Raw genomic sequence first — 20,059 nt, 5'->3', positions numbered from 1 at the left:
GAAAAGAGTTGTTGAATAAAGAAAGTGTAAAAACCAAGGCAGGATCGCAGACTCTCTATTACACCAATTTGGGAAGGCCGGATATTGCCAGTCACTTCCACAGAAATAGCGCACAGGTCTGTATGGAGGTTTCTCTCCCTTCCTGACTCCACTGCTAATACAGTTTTTGGCTCCGTTGACATGGCTTTGGTATGTCAGACAAGGTGATATTTCCAGTCTGGGAGCTACTTAGCCTCCCTATTTTCTCTCTGTGTCATTTTGCTCCCCCTGTAGATATTCATGATCCACATCTTTTTGCAGCTTGGCAGAAATCTGTTGGCACATAATGGGGAGATTTGCAGGACCTCTGGCAGAGCAGGTGATCTCCCAGATCTGAGCTCTTGCCTGGGAAAAGGGGGGGGGAGAGACAGAGAGAGAGAGAAAGAAAGAAAGAGAGGGAAAAAAACCCTGCCCATCAGTCAGATTCAGCTCTGCAAAGCCCTCAAGTTTGCTGAGCTCTGCTTTATCGCTGAGCATTTTGGACGCATTTGACACTTGGAAGATTGCAGAATGCAGCCATAATTCCAACGAGGAATGGAAAGCAGAATGGCTTTGAGAGGCAGCAGATTAACATGGGTTGTGCTGTGGGTGTGCAATAGCTAGGAAGATAGAAGAAGTGAAAAAAATATGGGGAGGAAAGAAGGTGGGGAAGGGACGTTGCAGTACGTTCCATTCTTATTCCGTCACTTTGCATGTAGTAAGGAAGGAACTGGCCTAGAGCTACAGCAGAGGATACAGTTTCTCTAAATGGACTAAGGTGCAGGCTGGGACCTGGGTGGACCAGACCTGGCCCCTGGGCGGGAGGTGTTTCAGCGCCTTGGACAGCTCCTTGTAATTTCAGACTAAAACCCGGAGCAGATTCCACTTGCCCCACTGATGTGGAGCCACCAGCTGCCTCTGTCACAATTGCACCCAGGATTGATCTGAGGCAAATTGTTTAGCTTGTTTACACATGGCTGATGCCATCTTTCAGGCAGCAATTCCAGATTCTAGCACAAATGCCACTTCCTGGCCCATTCAAGCATCACATGAACTGCTATTGCTACTACTATGATGACAACAACAGCAGCAAATAATAATAATCATAATTTGTAAAACTCTCCATGTGCATAATCAAGTTGTAAACCTAACAACAAGCCTGCAACGTAGGCCAGTGCATTACCTCCTGGATCGCCGATAGAGGCACTACAGCTGCGAGGGATTGGCTTTGCCTAAGGCCAAGTAGCTGTGAAGCAAGGGCTTCCCGATTTCCAGACCAGTCTCTCAACCACTATACCAATAAAGGGGAACCTGCGCCCCTCTCAGTGTTGTTGGACTGCAGGGCCCATCAGCCCCAGGTAGCATGGCCAATGGCCTGGGATGGTGAAAACTAGTCCAGCAGCAACATCGGGGGGGGGGAGCACAGGTTCTCCATCCCTGCACTACCACACCAGCTCTCTAGCAGAGCAATGCATGGATTTTTCACCTCCAAAGCTTCCAGCATGGAGAGCAAAAGGTGTATTGCATCAGCCTTCTCCCATGGTGCCTACCAGATGTCTTAGCCTACAACTCCCATCAACCCCAGCCAGCAAAGGAAGGATGCATTACATCAGGTTTGAATTATGCCACCATCCCAGAGGCTCCTGCAGCTGTGCCATCTTCAGCTGAGGCCTGCTATATAGCAATGCTGGGGAGAGCCTTCTCAGTGGTGGGACCTCAGCTTTGGGACTCCCTCCCCTCCCATTCTGAGATATGGCTGGCACCTACTCAGCATCAGCTGAAGACCTCATAATTCGCCCAGACTTTTAGTAGAACCTGGTGCCAGTACTGAAGTTTATTTCTGCTGAACGGTTGTAAGTCTGTCTGCTTTGTTTTCAAATAATTGTATTATATGTGTGTTGGATGTGTTTTAATTGTAACCCACTCTAGAACTTCATTTGCAAAGGAGAGTGGGTAAGAGATGTTTTACATGAAATAAATACAACAGTATAAAGAGGCGGCCTATATCAAGTCAGGCCATTGCTTTTTCTAGTCCAGGCTTGCCTGTTCTGATAGGCAGCACATCTCCATGGACTCAGGCAAGGAAGCCTTTCTTAGGCTCCCAATAGGGCTCCTAGTGGGAGGAAGGGAGGGATATAAGTCAAAACTGTCAAATAATTAATAAACAAACAAACAAATAATAGCCCAGCAGAAGAACATCTGCCTTGCATGCAGCAGGTCACTGGGTCAATCGCTGGCATTTCCAGGTAGAGCTGAAGGCCTGGAGAGCTGCTGCCGGTCAGTGTAGACAGTCCTGAGCATAAATGGACCAATGGTCTGACTCAGTAGAAGGAAGGTTCCTATGTTTAATGCTGCATGAGCCACACGTTCCCAAACATGGGCTTGCCATGTTCACATATTGCATTTTAGGTGTATGTTATGTGTGCATACTTAAAAAAAAAATCATGTGGGAAAAGACCCAGAATGTAAATCAATGTACAATGTGGCCAAAAGATTTCGCCAGAACTCCTGATCATCATCAACAAAAGCAACATATTGCCTCCCTTGATTAAACAGATCAGATAGTGTCTCTGCCCCCAAGAACTTACAATCGATATTGTTTTCACATGGGGGACAGAAGGGAGCAATCAGAGTAAGGAGGGACAAATGTATGTACTTGCTGGGAGACACACAGAACTTGCAAGTCATTGAGTGAAATAATAATAATAATAATAATAATAATAATAATAATAATAATAATAATAATAATAATAATAATAATAATAATAATAATAATAGCCAACCCCAAAGGTAGGTCCCTAAGAACTCACACACTGTGATCTAACCAGTAGGTGGCAGGCCAACCTTCTTTGCTCCTAGCTTGCCCATTCTATCCCCTTAAAATACAAACTTAATACAATTTCTTGGAGGTATTTTGAGGACCCTAAACTCTTTCTTCTGTACTCAGCTGCTCAGCATGCATTTCCCAACATTATATTTCAGTGTATGCTTTTTAGAAGGGCAGTATCAGGAAACTGGCAGAATGCTTTGGAAGAGGAGCAGCTTCACAATCTGTGTGTGCATCTAACAGCAGCATTACGGCTGGGGAAGGAAAGGTAAAACCTCCCCCTCCCATCCACTGCTGTCCCAATTAAAACCACACTCTTGCCTGTAAGCAGCTGAAGAAAAATCACAGACATGCTGCTCACTGCACATTTAGCATAAAGTGTAGTTTGACCCTCCAACGCACTGCATTATTTTTACTGCAATGACTCTGCCCTCAGACATGCAAAGAATGCATCTGAGCATTTGAAGACGGCATTTCTTTTTTCACAATATACTGCGGCCCACGTTGTCACATTCATCTGGGTTTAGGAGAATGTGACTTCGAACGTAAAAAGGTTCACTTGAGCATCCTTTCCTTTTGGCCCCCCAGAAGTTGTTGAACTACAACTTCCATCATCCTTGACTGTTGGCCATGCTTGCTGGGGATGATGGGAGTTGTAGTCCAGCAACTTCTGGAGGGCCAAAGGTTCCCCACACCCATCATAGGGTAAGGTATACTTTAATTAAATGAAGAAAGCAAGTCCTATGAAGAAAGGTTTGACAGAATTGGGTACAGTTAGCCTGGCAAAGAGAAGATTAAGGGGCAACATGAAAGGCTCTGCTGCAGAAGGTGGAGGCGCCTTGCACTCTGTTGCTCCAAGGGTATGACTAGGACCAACCAGTGGGTGAAGATGGCAGGGAAACAGATTTTAGCTCAGCTGGAGAGACATCCACATGGTCGAAGCTGTCTGAAAGCAAAACAGACTTTGCTTCAGGAGGAGGGAGGCTCTCCTTTGTCAGAGGTGTTTGTTTTATCAGAGGCCAGACAGATTCCTGCACTGAGCAGCAGACTGGACCCCACAGTCCTTTCCAACTCCATGATTCTGTGCATGAGCGGAGCCTGACCTGCCCTAAAGGGCTGACATAATGGGCATAAGGTGCAGGAGGGTAGATTCCAGCTGAACATCCGGAGAAACATCTTGATTGTAAGAGGCGTTTGGCGATGGATGGGCTTTGCCTCACTGGCTGTCTTCAAGCAGAGGCCAGACAGCTCTCTGTTGGGCCTGTTCTAGTGCTGGAGTTCCTCCAATGAGTCAGGGCAGAGAGCATACAAGACCTCCAAGTTGACAATAATTAATTAAGGAATAAATAAATATTTCTATATACTTTATTTCAGTAGTCCTTACAATAGCCTTGTAGGGTTTTTGTTATTTTACATTTATTAGTTGCATCATTGCACTCAAGTGGCATAATTGGCTCAAGTAGGTTTTGTTGGTGGGCTCTTGTGGGGTCCTTATCAGGTGTTTAGGAGGAGTCTTAGTAGGGAGGAATATGGGTGATGCCACCCCAATTTCAGTGATCATGGGCAGAGGGGGTATAGCCATGGGGAGGTGGTGAACTACCATAAAGTTGAAGGCAAGGCTATCTATGCCTTGTTCTTCGCTCCCACTCCTCTCATGGATGGGTTCCTTGCTGCTCATCTGCTGTGCCCACTGGCCTGTGTGTGTTGTTGCTTTACACCCGATCAGTACACAATAAGATCACACTCATCCATGATTTGATCGTAGATGAAGGTGCCAATTTGGTGTGCTTTACTGAGACCTGGGTAAGTGAGCTGGGAGGAGTTGGGTGTTGTGGCTTGGGACTTCATGGTCTTCATGACGACCATGGAGCTGTCTCAAATTGTCATCAGCCTGACACATAGGGCAGGGCACACCCTCAACTTGGATTTTGCTCCAGAAGGAGGAAAGGGTGGTCTGGAGTTAGGGGTGGTGGTGGATGTCACCCCATTGTCATGGTCAGACCATGTTCCTCTGTCTGGTGGACAGAGTAAGATGGTCTGCCCCCAGAGACTAATGGAATCTACAGGATTCCTGAATGCCCAGGGGAATTCCCAGTAGATAGAGGAAGTGACCATGTTGAAGCCCTTGTCATGCTGTGGAACAGCAAGGCACGTCGGGCTCTTGACACGGTTGCCCCTGAGCGCCCTCTCCGGCATTGTGGAGCTCAGTTTGCACCTTGGTACACCAGTAACTAAGGGCAATGAAACAGGCTGGATGACGGCTAGAGCACAAGTGGTGAAACGTGTGCTGTGAGGCTGATCGGGCACAAGTAAAACATCATAACCGTGCCTACTGTGTGGCGGTGAGGGCGGCAAAGAAGGCCCACTTCTCTGCCTCCATCGCATCCTCAAGTAGCCGTCCGGTGGAGCTTTTCTGTATTGTCAGGGGTCTGTTGACAGCAACTCCAGGAAATCAAGTTTTAGACCCTTCGGAGGCCCACTGTGAATTGTTTGCAAGGCGGGTTGGATGAGAGCCAATAAACTGAGCCTGAATCCTAGCAAGACAGAGACACTGTGGGTTGGTGGCATTGTGGGTTGGTGGTTCCCGAGTTCGGATAATTGGTCAGTTGTCCGCTTTGGATGGGGTCACACTCCCTCTGAAAGAGCAGGTTCGTAGTCTGGGAATACTTCTGGATCCATCTTTGTCTCCAGAGGCCCAGGTGACCTTAGTGGCTAGGAGTGCCTTTTACCAGCTTTGGCTGGTAAGACAGCTGTGGCCATTTCTGGACCGGGATAGCCTGACCACTGTTGTCCACGCACTGGTAACCTCCGGGCTGGATTACCGTAATGCGTTCTATGTGGGGCTGCCCTTGAGGTTGGTCCAGAAGCTTCAGGTGGTGCAAAATGTGGCAGTGAGACTGCTCACTGTGGCAAGGTATTGCCATCCTGTCACCCCGCTCCTGAAAGAATTGCACTGGCTACCTGTTAGCTATCAGGCTAAGTTCAAGGTTCTGGTTTTGGTGTACAAAGCCCTATACAACTTGGGACCAGGATACCTGAAAGACCGTCTTACCCCTTATATACACAGTCGATCACTGCACTCTGCAGGTGAGGGCCTCCTGCAGACACCATCTTAGCAGGAGGTCTGCTCCGCACAACATAGAAAATGAACCTTTAGTGTAGTGGCATGTACCCTCTGGAATTCCCTTCCCTTAAATATTAGACAGGCACCATCTCTGTTATCTTTTTGGTGCCTACTGAAGACTTTCCTCTTCAACAAGCCTTTTAAGTGGAGACTTTATCCCAGGCTGCATCTGTGTTGGAATTGCTTTTTAATATGTTTTTAAAACTTTTCTTTTCTTTTCTTAAAGATGTTTTAAAACCTTTTTTTTAAAAAAATGTTTTTAAATATGGTTTATTCTAATGTATTTTAAAGTCTGTTTTTATGATGTTTTAAAGTATTTTTAGTGCTTTTGTTTGCCGCCCTGGGCTCCTACTGGGAGGAAGGGTGGGATAACAACAACAGTAATAAAGTACCTCAAAGTGACTCACCCAGCAAAAATAAAATCAGACAAAAACAGCAATAATCAATAACTAAAATACTAATCTGACCATATATTTAAAAGGAACAAGTCCTACCCACCCCTCATCATGCAAGGATAGTTATATTATTCAGTAGTCTTTCCAACCACCTTATATGGTAGGCCATAGCATCATCATCATCATCATCATCAACCACTAACCTTTTGCATCTTAGATGATTTTCTAGCTGATTCCCTATGTAATTTTTAAAAAATTCCTGACACTGTGCAAGGGTTTCGAACGCATGCCCTGTGGCTTGGGCATAGTAGGCAGTGCCAGAAATATAAGAACAAGGTGGCCGTGATTACATGGCAAATACTTCAGCAGCAGAAGCCAGTCCTGGTATGGCAGTTTCCACCTAAGATGTCCGGCCAATTTTTTTTTGCAGCTGGGCATTCTAACACAGCATTGCCTGCTTCCATTTGGCCCTTCCTCTCTTCCTCCCTGTCACCTTAGCCTTAGGAATCGTGCATTCCTCCGCTCAACGCCCCCCCCACCCCACCCCCAAGGCACCTTCTCTCTGCGTTGCTTCCAATGTCGCCCCTGATTAATTGGCACTAATACAAATGTACACAGCTCCATAAAAAGATGTCACTTTGCACACAATGGGAGTTGTGTCTGCTTGCACATTATCTCTCCACTGCAGGCATGTAATTCAGTCCACGGGAAAACATTCTATTTATTCTGGGGCGTTATGACAATCTCTCTGCAAACACAACTCAAGCAGGGACACACACTTACATATGCCCACACACACACACACACACACACATACATGACTGAGCTAGACCAAGTCACTGAAACGCACCATTATTGGAGGGAGGAGGAACATTCAACCCCACCAGAAGTGCACCACATCCCAGGGCTTAAAAGAAAAGTCCAATGAAACAAACAGTCCTGTTGGGGTGGGCTTTGCCACTGGATGCTCTACAAGGCAGCCGTTTAACAGGAGGCTCATGAATGTCAAGGTTTCTCCAGTCATTAGTACAAGAGAGTCCTCCCAGCGTTCTTTCCCCAGCAATGTCTGTCCAGATGCCTTCAAGAAGTCCGCAAACAAGATGACTAACACTAACTCCTTTGAAGCCAGCCATTTCATTCATTTTAGAAGTGCATTTAAAGATTGTTTACTTGTTTATTTTCTTGATTTTTTTAATATTAAAAAATACTTCTATCCCACCCATCAATCAACACAGCCTCCAGGTCGGTTTACAAAAACAAAGGGGGGAAGGTGCAAATAAAATGCCGCATCACCATCCCTGGCGTTGGTTGGAAGGACGTCTGTTGTTGTGGGAGAAGGCAAGGATCTCATTCTCAACCCAGCAGCAAAAAGGGGGTAGGAGGTGTGGCTGTGACAAACATGAAGGGACCCCACAATTCTGGATTTGCCACCACACTACTGGTCCCCAGAGTGTCTAGTTTAAAAAGATCATGAAGTAGCTGCTGAGGAGAAGAACATGATACTGAGAGCCCCAAGAGCTGAGGCCAGTCAGAGCAGATAATAGTGGCCAAAGGGTGGACCAATGCTCTGACCTGGAATAAGGCCACTTCATAGCTCTGTGGGAGAGCACGTGCCTTGCATGCAGGCTCAGTCTCCAGATAAAGAGACTTCAGGTAGTGGGACCAGCCTACCTCTTGGAGAGCCACTGCCAGTCAGGGTAGAGTAGATGAGCAAATTGCACTGGTGATAAAGAGAGCAGTTCGTACTATTGGGGTATCTCAGGTGCAACGGAGAAGCCAGCCTAGTTACCGGGAACCACTCAACATTGAACTCTGCTGCATTCCTCTGCTTGGCATAACACCTTGACAAATTTCTGCTTTGATGGATCCAGGAGGCAGATTTTTATGTGGGAGCCTTAAGAACATTAATAGAGCCTGCTGGGTCAGGCCAAAGGGGGCCCATCCAGGCCAACAGCCTGTCTTCACAGTGCCCAACCGGATGCCCATTATGGGAAGCCTTCAAGCAGGGCCTGAGCGCAAGAGCAGCAGCACTCTCTTGTGTTTCCCAACAACTGGCATTTGGGGGCATAAGCACAGTGTGGAGGAGAGCCTGGCTGGGAGTCCAGAGTCTGTGAATTCAAATCCCCGCTTGCACCTCCTGGGTGTCAAGGGCCAGCTAAAGATCACCTCCACAGGGAGTGGCTCGGGAGTTATGTGCCCTGCCACCTGTGCAGCCGTGGGCAAGCGGCAGAGTCCCAAGGAGCCCAGTTGCCCCCCAGCTGGCAGTTGCAGACAAGGAAGGGGCTGGCTTGTGCAGCTGTGGCAAGTTGGGGAGGACTAGCCCCAGAGGAAGGCAATGGTAAACCGCCTCTGAATACGGCTTACCATGAAAACCCTGTTCATAGGGTCACCACAAGTTGGGATCGACTGGAAGGCAGGCCATGTCCATTTCACCTCCGACAGTGAGCTAGAATCCAGCCATTGTGGCTAGTAGCCCTTGATAGCCTTATCCTCCTCCATTAATCTGTCTAATCCTCTTTTCAAGCCATCCAAGTTGGTGGCTGTCACTGCCTCCTCTGGGAGCGAGTTCCAGAGCTTAAATATGCACTCCATAAAGAAGCACTTTCTTTTGTCTGTCCTGAATCATCCAACATTCAGCTTCATTAGATGTCCACAAGTTCTAGGATAATGAGGTTCTGGTCCACGCCAGATCACAGTATTTCTCACCAGATCACAGTATTTCTCTGGATCACTAATCCAAAGCCAGCCTTCAAACTTTGTGGGGCTGAGTGAAGTGTAGAGAGTGCCCTTCCTACCTAAGAAGTGCAGCAAAATGTCAGAGATGCTAGCCTCCCCTGGGACTTTATGGTAAAGGGCATGTGAGAAACTGAACAAATAATAATAAATAACATTAGCTGCCAAAACTACAGTGCCATAATTTTAGTATCTACAGTGCCTTGCAAAAGTACTCAGACCCCTGACCAATGATCTCATGTTACAGAATTACAAATGATACGTTATAATTTCGTTCTGTATGATATTTTATTCTGAAACACTGACACTCAAAATCTTTGCAGCAAACTAATAGCAAAACAGGATTATCTCAGTCCATCAAAAGCCCAGGAAGAAAAGACGAGTCTTTGTCTAGTGCCAAAAGATGTGACTGAAGGCAGCAGGTGGACCTCAGTGAGAAGAGCATTCCACTGATGGGGAGCCACTGTGGATACCCTCCCAGCCCTACCTGGAGATGCCAGAGATTGAACCTGGGACCTTTTGCATTCACAACAGATGCTCTACTACTGGGTTATGGCCCTTCCACTAAGACTTATCTATGCCTGAAACTCCAGAGAGTCACCGCTAGTTGGAAGAGGCAGTCGTAGCCTAGGTGGAGTAGTAGTTTGATTTGGTAAAGGTATGTTCTTAAGGCTTCTGGGTGGTGGGTGAGAAGATGAGGCATTTGCCACAGAATGTGCAAAGGGGCACCATGTTTCATCATGACCGCTCGCTCCCACTTTGCCACTTGAAGCTTTCCCCCAGCTCATAACTTAATTTATGTCAAAATCCTCTCTGCATAGCTTGACCTCTTTACTGGAGTCATGTGGTGCTTAAAACTCATTTTTTTCCCATTGAAACAAGAAGTTAATTAAAAACCCTTTATTTATTTTTTAAAAGTTTTGATGAGTTGTCAGCAGTCTTGCCTTGCTGGACTCAAGATAATGCAAAATGGAGAGGTTTAGTAAAAGATCAGGAGATGCCTGCATTTCCCATCGCTTTGCAAGACGACCATGGTGGGCACACTCTGCAAAAGCCTTTGTGCAGTCTCCACCATCTACTTTTGCTGGTCTGCCAGCAATGCAGATATCCAAGCTCCTGGCTGTTGGGTGGGACCCCTTCTCTAGCAGCAAACTGAGCTCTGCCTTTCCAGGAGTGCAAGGTTTTTATTCCAGCGTCTTTTAGGGTTTTAGAAAGCAAGAAAAACAAACCACAAACCTTACACCAGGGCAAAGTAGCCAAATATGATGTCTTCCAGATGTGATTAGACTTCAGCTCCTGTCAGCCCCAGCCACCACAGCCAACAGTCAAGGATGATGGAAATTGTAGTCCAGCAACATCTAGAGGGCACCATGTTGGCTATTCATGCCTTGGGAAAGCACCTGGTAGGGTGAGTCTGATTCTGCCTCCACAAGAGGGTGAAGCCATTCCTTGGGCCATTGTCACAGCTGTAGGCTGTTGCTGCTGAATGAATGAGAAGGGGAAGAGGAGCCCATCCACAGTTAGGGCCTTTGATTAGGGTAGAGAAGAAATCTGGCTCAGTTTACATTTCTTTAATGCAAACCTACGTACGTAAAACAATAAAGGAACAGAAATTCATCTGCCCTTTGAAATGCACACTTTTCCAAATAATGCAACACAGTTCTCCAATGAAAGAATGTATCCAACAATGTGTATATCAGGATAAAGGGTGCATCAAAATAGACATATTTGTGAAAGTTACATACAAAACACATTACATTCAGGAAAATTGCTTGCAAAAATTCTATGTTAGGGAAAACGAGATACGAAAATGTGTTAAGGGAAAGCTGCACTAAAAAGGTTGATGAATTGTCCTGAGGACTATCTCACAGACTAATGTGGCGAACCGAACATTGGAAAATTGAGAAATTGGGAGAAATCAACATTAACATAAGAACATAAGAACATAAGAAGAGCCTGCTGGATCAGGCCAGTGGCCCATCTAGTCCAGCATCCTGTTCTCACAGTGGCCAACCAGGTGCCTGGGGGAAGCCCGCAAGCAGGACCCGAGTGCAAGAACACTCTCCCCTCCTGAGGCTTCCGGCAACTGGTTTTCAGAAGCATGCTGCCTCTGACTAGGGTGGCAGAGCACAGCCATCATGGCTAGTAGCCATTGATAGCCCTGTCCTCCATGAATTTGTCTAATCTTCTTTTAAAGCCATCCAAGCTGGTGGCCATTACTGCATCTTGTGGGAGCAAATTCCATAGTTTAACTATGCGCTGAGTAAAGAAGTACTTCCTTTTGTCTGTCCTGAATCTTCCAACATTCAGCTTCTTTGAATGTCCACGAGTTCTAGTATTATGAGAGAGGGAGAAGAACTTTTCTCTATCCACTTTCTCAATGCCATGCATAATTTTATACACTTCTATCATGTCTCCTCTGACCCGCCTTTTCTCTAAACTAAAAAGCCCCAAATGCTGCAACCTTTCCTCGTAAGGGAGTCGCTCTATCCCCTTGATCATTCTGGTTGCCCTCTTCTGAACCTTTTCCAACTCTATAATATCCTTTTTGAGATGAGGCGACCAGAACTGTACACAGTATTCCAAATGCGGCCGCACCATAGATTTATACAACGGCATTATGATATCGGCTGTTTTATTTTCAATACCTTTCCTAATTATCGCTAGCATGGAATTTGCCTTTTTCACAGCTGCCGCACACTGGGTCGACATTTTCATCGTGCTGTCCACTACAACCCCGAGGTCTCTCTCCTGGTCGGTCACCGCCAGTTCAGACCCCATGAGCGTATATGTGAAATTCAGATTTTTTGCTCCAATATGCATAATTTTACACTAGTTTATATTGAATTGCATTTGCCATTTTTCCGCCTAATCACTCAGTTTGGAGAGGTCTTTTTGGAGCTCTTCGCAATCCCTTTTTGTTTTAACAACCCTGAACAATTTAGTGTCGTCAGCAAAGTTGGCCACTTCACTGCTCACTCCTAATTCTAGGTCATTAATGAACAAGTTGAAAAGTACAGGTCCCAATACCGATCCTTGAGGGACTCCACTTTCTACAGCCCTCCATTGGGAGAACTGTCCGTTGATTCCTACTCTCTGCTTTCTGCTTCTTAACCAATTCCTTATCCACAAGAGGACCTCTCCTCTTATTCCATGACTGCTAAGCTTCCTCAGAAGCCTTTGGTGAGGTACCTTGTCAAACGCTTTTTGAAAGTCTAAGTACACTATGTCCACTGGATCACCTCTATCTATATGCTTGTTGACACTCTCAAAGAATTCTAATAGGTTACTGAGACAGGACTTTCCCTTGCAGAAGCCATGCTGGCTCTGCTTCAGCAAGGCTTGTTCTTCTATGTGCTTAGTTAATCTAGCTTTAATAATACTTTCTACCAGTTTTCCAGGGACAGAAGTTAAGCTAACTGGCCTGTAATTTCCGGGATCCCCTCTGGATCCCTTTTTGAAGATTGTCGTTACATTTGCCACTTTCCAGTCCTCAGGCACGGAGGAGGAGCCAAGGGACAAGTTACATATTTTAGTTAGCAGATCAGCAATTTCACATTTGAGTTCTTTGAGAACTCTCGGGTGGATGCCATCCGGGCCCGGTGATTTGTCAGTTTTTATATTGTCCATTAAGCTTAGAACTTCCTCTCTCATTACCACTATTTGTCTCAGTTCCTCAGAATCCCTTCCTGCAAATGTTAGTTCAGGTTCAGGGATCTGCCCTATATCTTCCACTGTGAAGACAGATGCAAAGAATTCATTGAGCTTCTCTGCAATCTCCTTATCGTTCTTTAGTACACCTTTGACTCCCTTATCATCCAAGGGTCCAATTGTCTCCCTAGATGGTTTCCTGCTTTGAATGTATTTATAGAATTTTTTGTTGTTGGTTTTTATGTTCTTAGCAATGTGCTCCTCAAAATCTTTTTTAGCATCCCTTATTGTCTTCTTGCATTTCTTTTGCCAGAGTTTATGTTCTTTTTTATTTTCTTCATTCGGACAAGACTTCCATTTTCTGAAGGAAGCCTTTTTGCCTCTAAGAGCTTCCTTGACTTTGCTCGTTAACCATGCTGGCATCTTCTTGGCCCTGGCGGTACCTTTTCTGATCTGCGGTATGCACTCCAGTTGAGCTTCTAATATAGTGTTTTTAAAGAACTTCCAAGCATTTTCGAGTGATGTGACCCTCTGGACTTTGTTTTTCAGCTTTCTTTTTACCAATCCCCTCATTTTTGTGAAGTTTCCTCTTTTGAAATCAAATGTGACCGTGTTGGATTTTCTTGGCAATTGGCCAGTTACATGTATGTTTAATTTAATAGCACTGTGGTCACTGCTCCCAATCGGTTCAACAACACTTACATCTCGCACCAGGTCCCGGTCCCCACTGAGGATTAAGTCCAGGGTTGCCGTCCCTCTGGTCGGTTCCATGACCAACTTGATAAGGCCCCTGCCAACCACAGGCCCTCTTCTGCCTGGCAAAAGGGCAGGCATCTCACTTTTTCAAAATATTGGTGCTCTTTCTAACTGGCATGGGAAGTAGCTTAGAGCAGTGTTCTTCAACCCTGGGTCTCCAGATATTGTAGAGGTCCAACTTTGTTGTTATGTGCCTCCAAGTCGACCACGACTTATGGCGACCCTATGAATCAGCGACCTCCAAGAGCATCTGTCATGAACCACCCTGTTCAGATCTTGTAAGTTCAGGTCTGTGGCTTCCTTGATGGAATCAATCCATCTCTTGTTTGGTCTTCCGCTTTTTCTACTCCCTTCTCTTTTTCCCAGCATTATTGTCTTTTCTAGTGAATCATGACTTCTCATGATGTGTCCAAAGTATGATAACCTCAGTTTCATCGTTTTCGCTTCTAATGGTAATTCTGGTTTAATTTGTTCTAACACCCAATTATTTGTCTTTTTTGCAGTCCATGGTATGCACAAAGCGCTCCTCCAGCACCACATTTCGTACCCAAAGGGATCAATATCTGCTGTATTTTATTCATGCTTCATGTGTAGATTGTGATAGCAGATGGTGTAGCTCAGTGCTATTCTGTATGCAGAAATGCCAGGTTCAGTTTCCGGCATCCCTAAGTATGGATCCAATCCAAAATTCCAGAAAGCTGCTGTTGAGCCAAGTGGACCAATGGTCTGATTCAGCATACAGCAGCTTCCTATAAGAATATAAGAACATCAGAAGACTCTGGCTGTTGGATCAGGCCAGTGGCCCATCTAGTCCGGCATCCTGTTCTCACAGTGGCCACATCCACGCCATACATTTATTCCGCTATTATTCCACTTTAAACAGTTATGACTTCCCCCAAAAGAATCCTGGGAAGAGTAGTTTGTGAAGGGTGCTGAGAGTTGTCAGGAGACTCCTGTTCCCACAGAGCTACAATTCTCAGAGTGGCTTAAGTCAGACCCTCTTCCCTAAGAATTGTTGCTCTATGAGGAGAATAGAGGTCTCCTAACGACTCTCAGCACTAGGGTTGCCAGGTTCATGCCCTGAGACTGATCCTGTATCTTTAGGAGAAGAGAAAGTCAGCCAAGTGCAGGTGTTCTTGCAAGCCTGTAATGGGAAAAATGGCGAATTCCACCTTGTGGTGTTTCCCATTATAGGGCTGCAAGAACACCTGCACTTGGCTGACTTTCTCTTCTCCTAAAGATACAGGATCAGTCTCAAGCCATGAACCTGGCAACCCACCTGATAGTTGTTCCATCCAGCCCACGTTCAGCTAGCTTGCTAAGCAGAAAATCATGGGGCACTTCGTCAAAAGCTGTGCTGAAGTCAACAAGGCTGGCACTCACACATTATTATTATTATTATTATTATTTATTAGATTTATATACCGCCCGACTAGCGATAGCTCTCTGGGCGGTGAACATAAAATAGCATAAAAATACAATAAATAACAAAATAATACTAGTAATACAGTCAAAAATCAAATACAATAACATTTTTAAAGTAAATCAATTTAGCTTAAAATGCTTCAGAGAATAGGAAGGTTTTGACCTGGCGCCGAAAAGAGAGCAAAGTCGGCGCCAGGCGTACTTCCTCGGGGAGACTGTTCCATAGTTCGGGGGCCACCACTGAGAAGGCCCTAGATCTTGTCATCACCCTCCGGGCCTCCCTATGAGTTGGAACCCGGAGGAGGGCCTTCGTAGCAGAACATAGTGTACAGGCCAGTTCATATCGGAAGAGGCGTTCCGCAAGGTATCGTGGTCCCGCACCATATAAGGCTTTATAGGTCAATACCAACACTTTGAATCTGGCCTGGAAACATATTGGCAACCAGTGCAAGCGGGCCAGAACAGGTGTTATATGCTCGGACCGCTTAGTCCTTGTCAGCAATCTGGCCGCCGCATTTTGCACTAGCTGTAGCTTCCGAACTGTCTTCAAAGGTAGCCCTACGTAAAGCGCATTACAGTAGTCCAAACGTGAGGTTACCAGAGCATGTACCACTGATGTAAGGTCCTCTTTACTCAAATAGGGATGTAGCTGGGCTACCAACCGAAGTTGGTAGAACGCATTCCTAGCCACCGAGGCTACTTGAGCCTCAAGTGAAAGGGAAGAGTCTAAAAAGACTCCCAGACTACGAACCCGGACCTTTAGGGGGAGTGTAACCCCATCCAGGACAGGGTATATATCCACCATCCGATCAGAGAACCCGTCCACCAACAGCATCTCAATCTTGTCTGGATTGAGCTTCAGTTTGTTAACTCTGATCCAGTCCATTGTCGCGGCCAGGCAACGGTTCAGCACATCGACAGCCTCACCTGAAGAAGATGAAAAGGAGAAGTAGAGCTGCGTGTCATCAGCATACTGATGACAACGCACTCCAAAACTCCTGATGACCTCTCCCAACGGCTTCATATAGATATTAAAAAGCAGGGGGGACAAAACCGACCCCTGAGGGACTCCACAATGGAGAGTCCAAGGTGTCGAGCAATGTTCCCCAAGTACTACCTTCTGGCGACGATCCGCCAAGTAGGAGCGGAACCACTGCCACGCAGTGCCTCCAACTCCCAACTCCGCAAGCCTCTCCAGAAGGATACCATGGTCGATGGTATCAAAAGCCGCTGAGAGATCGAGGAGAATCAATAGAGTTACACTCCCTCTGTCTCTCTCCCGACATAGGTCATCATACAGGGTGACCAAGGCTGTCTCGGTGCCAAAACCGGGGCTAAAACCCGATTGAAATGTGTCTGAGTTGCACCTGAAGGGCTGTCTTCCCCTATATGTCCCCCCTCAGGGCTTCATTCAACATCTGAATGAAGAGAGCCATAGGCTGTGGGTACTCCTCACCTCTAAGGTTGCACTAGAGGACCACATAGCTTCAGTAGCAAAGACTCTCAATGCCCAGCTGCGCCTACCTCACCAGCTAAAGTCATTCCAGGATTAGGGCAGCCTGGCTTCAGTAATCCATCCTCTAACAACCTCAAGATTGGATTAGTGCAATATCCTCTGCATGGGGTGACTGTCATGATGGTCCAGACATTGCAGCCAGTTAAGTGGGGGCAGTGAGATTATTATTATTTATTAAATTTATATCCCACCCTTCCTCTCAGGGCGGCATCTGCCTGAGATGGGATTATGCACTGCCGATTATTAAAGCAATGAACTGCCCGCCTGCCTGCCTGGGCCCAATGCAGGGTATTGGTGTGCAAAGCCCTGGATGGCGTGGGCCCAAATATACAAAGGAGTGCCTCTCCCATTACTTACTGACCCGTGCCTTGAGACTGGCAACTAGGGAGGGGAAGCTGCCCTTAAAATGCAACTCAGACACACGTGTGACTGTCCAGCCCTGTTGAAATGAATGGTGATGCAGCACAGGGCCTTCTTGGTGGTGGCATCCAGATTGTTGGAACTTCCCTGGAAAGTGTGTTTGTTCCCCACAATGGTAACATGTAGGTGTCAACGGAAGATACATCTAACAGTCCAGGCATTTGGGACATAAATAGGATCTGGATCCACAACCGGTTTAATATCCATCTGCTGTGCTACATACTTTGGTTTTTAGATGCTTTACTTACTATGTATACAAATCATAATACTAGTACTAGATCTTCCCACTGGCTGAAGCACAGCACAGCATCCACAGCAGTCCTTCTTGGTCCCAAAGCTGACCTCTCAGTCTAACCTACCTCACAGGGTTGTTGTGAGGATAAAATTGAGGGGGCACAGAGCCATGTAAGCAACCTTGAGCTCCTTGAAGGCAAGGTGGGATATAAATGTAACAATAAATAAATACAATAAAAATGTTCCCCACCCTTGACATAAGTTTAAAAGAAAAACGCTCAAATTCCCTAGTAAATGGCTTCCAGACTGTGGCATTACTGGTTAGTGAGCCAGTTTGTTGTGGCGAGGTGAGACGGTCAGGCTAAGACCTGGGAGAGGGAGGTTCACAGCCCTGCTGGCTACGAAGCTCACTCACCACCTCAGCCTAATCTACCTCACAGGGCTATAGCGAGGAAGAAAGAGTTGGGTCGGGCGGCGGGATGGGGAGCAGCTGGTCCGCCCCCAATTTATTTTCCTCCCTCCCGCCTCCGGCTCCGCCCGCTCCCCTTTCCTCTTGTATCCACCTTATCCGGTAGGCGTGACCAGGGCCCGAGCGGCCGCCCTATCAGCGGCGGCAGCCGGGCCCTGCTCGGCAGGAGGCCACGCCCCTTTAGAACGTTCAGCGGTTTTGATACATTTTCAGGTTCCATTGAGAAAAACACGCGCGCGCGCCCGCCCGCCCGCGCTCCCTCCCAAGCCTCCTTCGGGAATCGGAGGCAGCGGGAGCCGGGACCGAAGAGGGAGCAGCAGCAGCAACAGCCGCCGCTCGGTGACCGGGTCGCCAACAGGGGACGTCGCAGGAGGGAAGGAGCAGGCGGCGAGGGCGAGGAGGGCAACGACGGGGCCGCCGGGCGAGCAGCCCTCCTGCCGGCCAGCTCGCCCGCCGCCCAGCCCTGGGAGCGCCGCGTGGGCATGAGAGCCGCCGCGCGCCGGCCGCCCCCCGCCGACCTGCCTCTACAGCCGCCGCCGCCGCCGGAGGGAGACGCCGCCGCCCCGCGATGTCCAGGAGGAAGCAGAGCACGCCCCGGCAGATCAAACGTGAGCAGCTTCTGGGGGACCCCGCGCCCCCCCCGGCAGCTGGCGAGGCGGAGCTGCCCCCAGCTCAGGCACTTCCCCGCCGCCGCCAGAATCCGTTTACTTTCTTCCTTCCCCGAGTCGCGCTCTTTCTCCCCCCCTCCCCGGCTCAATTAGCCCAAAGTTAGCGGTCGCAGCTCTCTCCTCCAACTCTCCCTCCCCCCCCGGTTTCCAGCTGCTGCCAGAGTCGGTGCGTCTTGACTTCGGCTTCTTTCTGCTTCCCCCCCAATATTCCGCCGCTGCCATCTGGAGTGTTAACAAGATGATTATCCAGATTATTTCTCTCCTCTCCCCGTCTATATTTCTGCTCCTCAGTCCGTTTAGCCCCCCATATCGAGATTTTATGGGGGGGCTGTCCCCTACCCTTTCGGTACTTGACAGAGACACCCCCGCCTCCCCGCCCGGTTAGGTTTGAGGGCAGTCCTTGGGAGCCCCCCTCTTTCATTGCAGCCGTCGGGGGGGAGGGAAGATCCCATTCCAGCCCCTCCCCCGCTGAACTCTCTTGACCCTCGTGGGAATGAACTTGGGAACGGGGCGGGGGTCTTTCTGACAGTTGCCCGGTAGATGGACGGGGGGTGCGGTTGCCTATTGTTGTGACCCCCCCCCAAGCTGGCGACGCTCCCTCTTTACCCAATGACCGTTCTTGTAAGCTTCCCCCCCCTTTGTAGGCTGCAGGCCAGACGACTCGGTGAGGGGTCCGCGGCGGCAGAAGTGCCCCCATTTTGGGGTTGGCGTAGTGGGGAGGGGGCGCGGCGTCCTTTGCACCCAGTCTTTCCCCCTCCTTGCCTCCTTCCCCGGTGAGATCGCCAGGCAGATAGAGCCGCCCCTGATGAGAGCCGAGATAAAGGCTTTAAAATATTCCTTTCTGCAAGTCCCGTCCTGATAAGATCGCCCTGTCGGGACGGGCTGAAATTGCGATCTTATCTTCGGCTTGACTCACTCCCATCTCTTGCATTAGGAAGCTTCGTCTTGAGGGACTTTTGCAAATGTTGGCGATGTGTGTGTTTTTGTTTTGAAAGTGGGGCTGGGGAGAGGGAAGGAAGATCGGGAGCAGAGAGATAAAACTGAGGGGCTCAGACCCTGGTCAGGTTTCAAATATCTGTGCTGCTTAGTCCTAGGACGTTTGGTGTCTTAACAACAGTGTGCCTCTGAACATCTGCAAAGTGCGTTTCGGTGCCCATTGCATAATCTTGTAGCTGCTGAGGAGCCTGTGGGCCCCAGAGAAGGAATAACAGAAAAAGGAAGTTACATCTTTCTAACTGGGTAGATGTAGACTTGTGAGTTTCACTGCACCCTTCATCAGGCAAAACGGAGAAGGAATTTGAATGTAGACTGAAGGCACTTTTGCACTTGACTTTCTGTATGTGTGGGCCTTCAGACGGATGGGCAGTTGAAGTGCATGCTGTTGGTGGTCTCAAGCGAAAAGCCTTTTAATATCCACTGAAGAAGGAGCCTCTGCGTTCTGTGGTGGTGTTGCTGAGAACTGCATTGCTGGAAACAACTCCTGTGGAAGTGCAACCAGATGCGAGGTACATCGCTGCCCATCCAGACGCCCACAGACACCATAGGGTCAAATGGTACTGCCCTGCTGGTTTAGTTTGACACACACACACCCCCGATTTCCATCCCAGCCAGGTGAAACTCGAAAACCTGCATATGCCACATTTGGACCAATTAAGGATATTTTCCTTACTTTGTGTCTCCCATTGTCAATTCTTGGTAACCACTGCGACACCTGGATAAAACGAAATAGTTGCAGGTTGGCTTGACCCTGATTCTTTTTTTTTTTAAAAGAACAGAAGTCAATGTGTGTGTGGTATATCTTGATCTTCTGCTAGGTTGTGGGA

At 47.7% G+C, this 20,059-nt stretch overlaps 1 protein-coding gene across 4 annotated transcripts in view; it reads left to right on the top strand.

Moving 5' to 3' along the window:
• The first annotated feature begins 17,696 nt into the window (after window positions 1-17,696).
• Window positions 17,697-20,059, top strand: part of ZFPM1 (zinc finger protein, FOG family member 1) — a 133,671-nt gene continuing 131,308 nt past the window's right edge. For 2 of the 4 annotated variants that reach the window (XM_061594169.1, XM_061594165.1), the window contains exon 1: window positions 18,042-18,176. In XM_061594169.1, coding sequence (XP_061450153.1) covers window positions 18,137-18,176 — 40 coding nt within the window. In that variant the 5' untranslated portion in view covers window positions 18,042-18,136. Of the gene's footprint in view, window positions 18,177-20,059 lie in introns of all 4 variants that reach the window. The other 2 variants (XM_061594168.1, XM_061594170.1) reach the window with 2 other exon arrangements.

Source organism: Rhineura floridana, chromosome 13 (assembly GCF_030035675.1).
Source record: "Rhineura floridana isolate rRhiFlo1 chromosome 13, rRhiFlo1.hap2, whole genome shotgun sequence".
In the NCBI taxonomy this organism is placed as follows: Eukaryota; Metazoa; Chordata; class Lepidosauria; order Squamata; family Rhineuridae; genus Rhineura; species Rhineura floridana.
Note: the sequence above shows the minus strand (reverse complement) of the source record. Positions and strands in the feature narration are given on the sequence as shown.